We start from the raw sequence: 8855 nt of genomic DNA, 5'->3' as shown, positions 1-8855 counted from the left end.
AAATCAGCCAGGCACGGTGGCTCATACCTGTAATTCCAGCACTTTGGGAGGCCGAGGCAGGTGGATCACGAGGTCAGGAGATCGAGACCATCCTGGCTAGCACGATGAAACCCCGTCTCTACTAAAAATACAAAAACAAAATTAGCCGGGCGTGGTGGTGGACGCCTGTAGTCCCAGCTACTCGGGAGGCTGAGGCAGGAGAATGATGTGAACCTGGGAGGTGGAGCTTGCAGTGAGTCGAGATCGCGCCACTGCACTCCAGCCTGGGCGACAGAGCAAGACTCTGTCTCAGAAAAAAAAAAAATAAGTAAATAAAAACTTAAAAGTCAGTGTGATGTAGCAGAAAGAGTATGTGATAAGGAGTATGTGATGTGACCTTACACAAATTATTTAACTTCCCTGAGCCTTAGTTTTCTTATCTGTTTAAAATGGGAGTATACTACCTACCTCACAGAGATGCCTTGGAAATTAAGATAAAAAACGAATATTCTGCTTAATACTTGGTCTATACGTGGTGCTCAGAAGATATTAATATCAGGAGTCAGATCACCCCCCCTATATTGGGGCCTTACCAGACCAATCCTGGGCAGCTGAGGTGATACACTCTCTCTCCAACAGGAGGACTATACAACAGATGAAGACATGGTGGAAGGGGTTGAAGGCAAGCTTGGGAATGGTAGTGGCGCTGGTGGCATTCTTGATCTGCTCAAGGCCAGCAGGCAGGTGGGGGGACCTGACTATGCTGCCCTCACGTGAGTACTGGCTTTTATCTCCCCTTTCCAGGCTATCAGACAGCAACCCCCGCTCCTGCCCAAGGTGCCAGGTCAGCCAATCAGTAGATGTTTATAGAGCCATTTAAAGGGACAAAGAATTATCCAGGGCATTTGGGTGAAAGAATAAAGTAGGCATGAAACCTGTCCTAAGGAACTTAAGATCTGATGGCAATAAGATGTATAGACTTCAAGAGGAATCAATTTTGGGCACTTAGGAAGTTGGAAAGAGGGGCTGGAAGAGTCATGCAAGGAGAATTGTTACAAAAACAGTGAAAGGAAAGAATGCAGCATGTATAAACAGGGAGGGAGGTGTGCCCCTTTTTTGCCACCTTGCCTGCTGTCTGTGGAGAGACTTAAGGCAACAAGGACTGGCTTTTCATGAAAACAATCTATGATACTGTCTTGATCCTTAAGCTTAATTCCAAACTTTTCACTTAGGATGATTCTCCCCTTTTTCCTCCCACCTTGATCCTCATAGCTGTTGTCCCTCCTCCCTCAGTATTCTGATGACCGGTTTACTCTGACAGCTAAAAACAACTGCCTTAGTATTTCTCCTCTGTCCCTTGCAGTGAGGCCCCAGCTTCTCCCAGCACTCAGGAGGCCATCCAGGGCATGCTGTGCATGGCCAACCTGCAGTCCTCATCATCCTCACCGGCTACCTCCAGCCTGCAGGCCTGGTGGACCGGAGGGCAGGATCGAAGCAGTGGGAGCTCCAGCAGTGGGCTGGGCACAGTGTCTAACAGTCCTGCTTCCCAGCGCACCCCAGGGAAGCGGCCCATCAAGCGGCCAGCATACTGGAGAACCGAGAGCGAGGAGGAGGAGGAGAACGCCAGTCTGGATGAACAGGACAGCTTGGGAGCGTGCTTCAAGGACGCAGAGTATAGTAAGGGCAGCTAAGCACATGGATTCAGGCCAGAAGGGGTCTCCTCAGTCCCAGTCTCCATCCTCGGCCCAATAGAGGACAGTTTATAGTGAGCAAAGTCCTGGTCTTAAGCCTGATACTTAGTCTCTCTAAGCCGTATTTTCCTAATTTGTAAAATGGGAATATCTCACAGGTTAATGTTAAGAATTTGAGATTATGCTTACACAGATCATCTGGCACAGTTTCTTGCTCATGGGAAGCCTTCAAAAAATGGTAGTTATAATTTGCTCTCGTCTGTTTTTACTAATGTCCAACCTTTACCGCTGGTGACTCTTTTTTTCTCTTGCCTGTTTGACTGCCATCGTCTGTGTCATTAGTGTCCTGTGTTGGCCAGTTTGTCCCTTTTGCAAAGATACATAATGACCTTTCAGTGGGCTTTTTACATTTAAGAGATGACTCTTTTTTTTTTTTTTTTTTTTAATTTGAGACGGAGTCTCGCTCTGTTGCCCAGGCTGGAGTGCAATGGCGCGATCTCCGCTCACCGCAACCTCTGCCTCCCAGGTTCAAGCAATTCTCCTGCCTCAGCTTCCCGAGTAGCTGGGATTACAGGCATGTGTCACCACGCCCGGCTAATTTTTGTATTTTTAGTAGAGACAGGGTTTCACCATGCTGGCTAAGCTGGTCTCGAACTCCCGACCTCAGGCAATCCACCTGCCTCAACCTCCCAAAGTGCTGGGATTACAGGCGTGAGCCACTGCGCCCGGCCGAGATGACTCCTTTTTTTAATCCAAGATTTTATTGAGTACCACAATGTATAAGGCACTCTTGTATAATACAGGTGACTGTATAATGTAAGTGCTTTTTGTTTTGTTTTTTGAGACAGAATCTCCCTCATTAGCCCAGGGTGGAGTGCAGTGATGCCATCTCAGCTCACTGCCACCTCCGCCTCCCGGGTTCAAGCAATTCTCATGCCTCAGCCTCCCGAGTAGCTGGGATTACAGGTGTGCACCATCACATCACGCCTGGCTAATTTTTGTATTTTTACTAGAGACAAGGTTTTGTCATGTTGGCTAGGGTGAGCTCGAACTTCTGGCCTCAAGTGATCTGCCCGCCTGCCTTGGCGTCCCAAAGTGCTGGGATTATAGGCATGAACCATCACTCTCGGCCATTGTTTTAATATTTCAAAAGTTATACAAATATGGTTAACGCTTGCTGACCAAAATTGAACACAGAGAAAGCAAAAATTCTTTTTGACTAACAGTCTTTCCTCTCTGAGCCCAAAGACAACCTTTGTCATCATTTTCACGTATACCTTTTATTTTGTTGTGTTTACATTCTTATGTAGACAGAAGTATAGTTCTATTTAGTCTGTGTGGTTCTGCAACTTGCTTAGTTTTCTTTCAATGTCAGTACAGAGATATACTTTATCAATACATAGAGATATATCTGCTGCATAGTGTTCTGTAATATAGAAATATATCATATGTTTAATCATTCCCTACTGATTGACATTTAAGTTGTTTCTAAGTTTTTACTTTTACTAACAACACTGCAATGAAAATTCTTACAATAACCTTTTGTGCCTATGTGCCAGTTAATATTTTTCTAGGGGGGATAGACATAGTGCCAAATTTCCCTCCAAAAGGGCCAGTATATGATCAGTGTATGAAACATACCTGTTTGCCCATAGCCTTACCAGCAGTAGATACTATCAGCCTTTTTAATTTTTGCCAATCCTATGGCAAAAGATGGTGTCTGTTTTATGTGTTTCTTGACTCTTTATTCCTTTTCTGTGAATTTTCCATTCAGTCTTTCACCCATTTTTCTATTGGGATGTTTTGTTTTTCTTATTGATTTGTAAGAGTTCTTTATATATTCTAGATGTGTTGGAGTAGTTTTTGTATATTCTGGATATATTGAAAAATACTTCCTTTTAGGTTTGTGTTTAATTTTATTATGTCTTTCTAGCATGTAGATGATTTTGATTTTTACAGTGTCATCTTTATCAATTTTTTTTTTTTTTAAGACAGTCTCACTCTGTCACCCAGGCTGAAGTGCAGTGGCACAATCATGGCTCATTGCAGCCTCGACCTCTGCAATCCCATCTCAACCTCCCTGGTAGATGGGACCATAGGTGCATGCCACCACACCCAGTTTATTTTTTGTACAGATGGGGTTTCGCCATGTTGCCCAGGCTGGTCTCTCAAACTCCTGGGCTCAAGTGATCCTCCTGCCTTGGTCTCCCAAAGTGCTGGGATTATAGGCATGAGCCACTGCATCCAGCCATGTTTATCAGTTGTTAATAGTTTTTTGTATTTTATGTTTTGATTAAGAAGGCCTTCTTATATTTTCCCCTAAAACTTACATAGGAGTTAAAATTTTAGCTCTTTATCTGGAATTAAGTTTCTGTGAATTGTGGGAGGTTAGAATCTAACTTTATTTTTTTCCACATTAGTGGTCATTTCCCCCAACACCATTTATTGACTAGTTCATCATTATCCCCCTGAGTTGAAGTTCTACCTTTGTCACAAACTGAATTCCCAAATATATGGGGATTTGTTTTCCACTCTAGTCCCAGTTCTGTGCCTTAACAGCTATATGACCTTGGCCAGGCTAGTTAACCTCTCTATGCCTCTCTGTGGTAGTCATGCCTACCTTATATGTTGTTGTGAGAGTTAAATAAATATACAGAAAGCACTTAAAACATTGCCCAGGCCGGGCGTGGTGGCTCAAGTCTGTAATCCCAGCACTTTGGGAGGTCGAGACGGGCGGATCACGAGGTCAGGAGATTGAGACCATCCTGGCTAACACGGTGAAACCCCGTCTCTACTAGAAATACAAAAAACTAGCCAGGTGAGGTGGCGGGCGCCTGTAGTCCCAGCTACTTGGGAGGCTGAGGCAGGAGAATGGCATAAACCCGGGAGGCGGAGCTTGCAGTGAGCTGGGATCCGGCCACTGCACTCCAGCCTGGGCCACAGAGCGAGACTCCATCTCAAAAAAAAAAAAAAAAAAAACATTGCCCAGCACATATAAGTAACTGCTATGTATTAGATACTATTAATATTATTCTGTTCCATAAAATCAACTTGTCAAAACAAATTTTTATTTTACCAAACAGATGCTAAAAAAGAAAATGAAAATCAACTTGTCTATTCCTGTGACAATAACATGTAGGTTAGTTACCACAGACTTTGTTTCTGGTAGAGCACATCCCCTCTACAGACCTTGCTGTGAACCCGAGGAGATCACAGATGCTCACTAAGACTCTCATCTTTGAGCTAAGCTTTGATTTGTTTTAGGGACATGCCAGGTTCCCCTGGCCACCCACTCTACCGTGAGCAGTCAAATCACATTGACCTGCAGCTAAGACATCTGGATTTGATTTAACCACTCCTCTTAGAACAGCTCACTCAGCCTCTCCTCCGTCCTTCCCCTCACTGCTTTGCCCAGCAACCTTGGAAAGGCAGCTTACCAAGGAGAGACCTCCCTACTTGTTCTTATTTTTCCAGAATTTTGAGGCTGCTGTTGAGCTTTTTCTATTCCAGATGAAGTTTAGAATCGGCTTTTCAAAGGATTGCATGATGTTTGTGGATTAATTTATGGAGACATATCTTTCATCAGAGGCCTTTCGGCTATACTGGGATTTGTACATTCCTGAATATAACCTCGTGTCCTGAAAATTTGTGCACTAAAAACAATAAGGCATGCAAAAAGAGATTAGGGCCCCAGCCCTCAAAATCTATGTGACTTTGAAGCCAAAATGCAGACTCAAATAATAGCAGTCCTAAGTTAGAGCCCAGTGGCATTCATACCTGGCATTATAGTCAGTGGCTTCTCTATGGCCTTAAGCTCTGGACTCAGACTTCCTCTTTCCAAATCTGGATTTTTGAGGGCATTTGGTTAAATAGATAGCAGCTTCATCAAATTAAAATCTGATCCAGGGCCTAGTCCCTATCAATCTTTTTTGATAAAACAAAAAAACCCAGGGGGAAATGTCTTTGCAACTTCATCTGCTCGGTCAGATAGCCTATCCCATCAGAACTAAATTTTGTAGAAAATAGAGTCACCATTTACTTTTTCTCTGATAGGCAAACTTAGGTGATTTTTAGTTTTTGTCTGTACATCGTCTTATGTTGCTAAGGCTTTCTCTGTAGTTGTGAAAAAACCTACCACTGATTGGTTGTAAACAACTACGGAAAATTGTTTTTGAACTGGTACAACTTCTGAACAGCTTTGAAATCATTGTTTTGTCTTTTTTTTTTTCTTCTTTTTTTTAGACCGAGTCTCACTTTGTCGCCCAGGCTGGAGTGAAGTGGTGTGATCTGGGCTCACTGCAACCTCTGTCTTCCTGGTTCAAACAGTTCTCCTGCCTTGGCCTCCCAAGTAGCTGGGATTACAGGCACACACCACCACGTCTGGCTAATTTTTTGTATTTTTAGTAGAGACGGGGTTTCACCACGTTGGCCAGGCTGGTCTCGAACTCCTGACCTCAAGTGATCCACCTGCCTCAGCCTTCCAAAGTGCTGGAATTACAGGCGTGAGCCACCAGGCCCAACCAGACATCTTTCTCTTATTTACCTTTTGGGTATGAGCAGCAGCCATCTTATGTTTCTGTCTTCAAATGTGGTCTGTCTCTATTTATTCATGTCTTCTTGTGTGTATCTCTTCTTTGGTCTATTTCTTCTTCAGTTTAGGAATTTTATTTTGGTTCATAAAAGTGGCATCTTTTTATGTATTACATTTTCTAATTGGCTATTGCTAATAAGGAGGAAAATAGTTGATTCTTTCCCATATCAATCCTGTGTTGGACTACCTTATTATACTGTTATTAGTTCTATTTGTTTTCAGTTCATTGTCTTGATTTCTTGAGGCAGATGATCTGTGTGTCCTGTATTAGTTTGATAGGGCTGCCATAACAAAATATCACAGACTGGGTGGCTTAAACAACAGAAAGTTATTTCCTTACACTACTGGCAGCTGAAAGTTGAAGATCAAGGTGCCGGCAGAGTTGGATTCTCCTGAGGTCTCTCTGCTTGGCTTGCAGATGGCCTTCCTCTTGCTGCCTCTTCCTGTGGTTGTACCTCTGTGCATACACACCAATGGTGTCTCTCTGTGTGTCCTAATCACCACCTCTTATAAGATCACCAGTCAGATTGGTTTAGGGTCTGCCCTAATGGTCTTTTTTAAACTTAATTACCTCTTTAAAGGCCCTATCTCTAAATATAGTTACATTCTGAATACTAGGGGGTAGGTCTTCACCATATGAATTTCAGGGGGCACCGTTCGGCCCATAATATCTTCTTCCTTTCCAGTATTCATACCTCTAACTTCCAGTTTTATTACAGTGTTGAGTCATAGTGGTGATGGGGGCATCCTTGTGCTGTTTTCAGACTTTAAAGGGAATACTGCCAGTCTTTCTCCACTCAATATGTAGGTCTCTGATAGACTACTATCATAGAGTTCGGGGGAGTCTTCAGCTATTTATTTACTCATTTAGACACAGTCTCGCTCTGTCACCCAGGTTGGAGTGCAGTAGCGCAATTTCGGCTCACCGTAGCCTCCCTCCTGAGCTCAAGTGATCCTCCCACCTCAGCTTCCCCAGTAGCTGGGACTACAGGCGCACGCCACCACTCCTGGCTAATTTTTGTGTTTTTAGTGGAAACAGTGTTTTGCCATGTTACCCAGGCTAGCTTTATTTTAAAAGGCTTTTGTTTGTTTTAAAATCAAGAATCATATTAGGTTTTATCAAATAATGTTGGCATATTTGGACATAAATACATAGTTTTTCTGTTAATTTGTTAATACAGTGACATTAATAGAATTACTCATTTTGAATCGTTACTTTCATGAGATTAGCTGTACTTGGTCATGGTGTTTAACAATAGTTCGTCTAGTTTATTTGATTGCTAGTCATTTCAAAAACTAGTTTTTTGACTTTATTGATCATCTCTAGTGTTTGGTATTTTATTCTCTTTTTAAATTTTCTGTATTCAACATCTTGAGTTGAAAGCTCTGTTGACGTATTTCCAATCTGCTTTTTGGTAAAGCGTTTTTTAAATTTTATTTTTATTTATTTATTTATTTATTTTTGGGACAGAGTCTCGCTCTGTCACCCAGGCTGGAGTGCAGAGGTGCGATCTCGGCTCACTGCAACCTCTGCCTCCCGGGTTCAAGCGATTCTTCTGCCTCAGCCTCCTAAGTAGCTGGGATTATAGGCGTACGCCACCATGCCCAGCTAATTTTGTGTGTTTTTAGTTGAGACGGGGCTTCGCCACGTTGGCCAGGCTGGTCTCAAACTCCTGACCTCACATGATCTGCCCACCTCAGCCTCCCAAAGTGCTGAGATTATAGGTGTGACCCACCATGTCTGGCCTGAAATTTTATTTTTTTAATTAACATGAAGTAAAATTGACTCTCTTGGTATACACATGTTCATATTCTTCCAGCCACCATAATCAGGATACAAAGCCCTTTGATCATTCCCTAACCTCCTTTGTGTTACTACCCCCTTTGTAGTCATGCTTACCCTCTACTCCTGGGCAACCACTGATCTGCTCTCTGTCACTGTGGTTTTGCCTTTGCCAGAATGTCATATAAATGGAATTATGCAGTATGTAATATTTTGAGACTGGCATCTTTTGCTTACCATAGTGCCCCTTTTTTGGTTGTTGTTGAGATGGAGCCTCGCACTGTTGCCTGGGCTGGAGGGCAATGGCACGATCTCGGCTCACTGCAACCTCCACCTCCTGGATTCACGAGATTCTCCTGCCTCAGCCTCCCGAGTAGCTGGGATTAAAGGCACACACCACCACACCCAGCTAATTTTTTGTATTCTTAGTAGAGACAGGGTTTCACTATGTTGGCCAGACTGGTCTTGATCTCCTGACCTCGTGATCCACCCGTCTCAGCCTCCCGAAGTGCTGGAATTACAGGCATAAGCCCCCACACCCAGCCCACCATAATGCCTTTAATATTCATTCATGTTGTTGCATATCAAAAACTTGTTCTTTTTTATTGCTGAGTAATATTCCATTGTATGGATATACCCATTGAATGTCATTTTGGTTGTTTTCCACTTTGGGGTGATTACAAATAGAGCTGCTGTGAACATTCAGGTATAGGTTCTTGTGTGAATATGAGTTTTCATTTTTCTAGGGTAAATACCCAGGAATGAGATTCCTGGGCAGTACGGGCAGTGGATTTTTTTTTTTTTTTTTTTT

General features: G+C 43.0%; 1 protein-coding gene across 1 annotated transcript in view; it reads left to right on the top strand.

The window, feature by feature from the left end:
• The window catches only part of PHF8 (PHD finger protein 8), a 114388-nt gene that overhangs the window by 62376 nt on the left and 43157 nt on the right, over positions 1-8855 (top strand). The window contains exons 16-17 of the mRNA XM_011946592.1: positions 619-752; positions 1343-1656. Coding sequence (XP_011801982.1) covers positions 619-752; positions 1343-1656 — 448 coding nt within the window. The remainder of the gene's footprint in view (positions 1-618; positions 753-1342; positions 1657-8855) is intronic.

This window comes from Colobus angolensis, unplaced genomic scaffold, assembly GCF_000951035.1.
Source record: "Colobus angolensis palliatus isolate OR3802 unplaced genomic scaffold, Cang.pa_1.0 Scaffold250, whole genome shotgun sequence".
NCBI classification, from domain to species: Eukaryota; Metazoa; Chordata; class Mammalia; order Primates; family Cercopithecidae; genus Colobus; species Colobus angolensis.
This window is presented reverse-complemented; position numbering and strand designations above follow the sequence as displayed.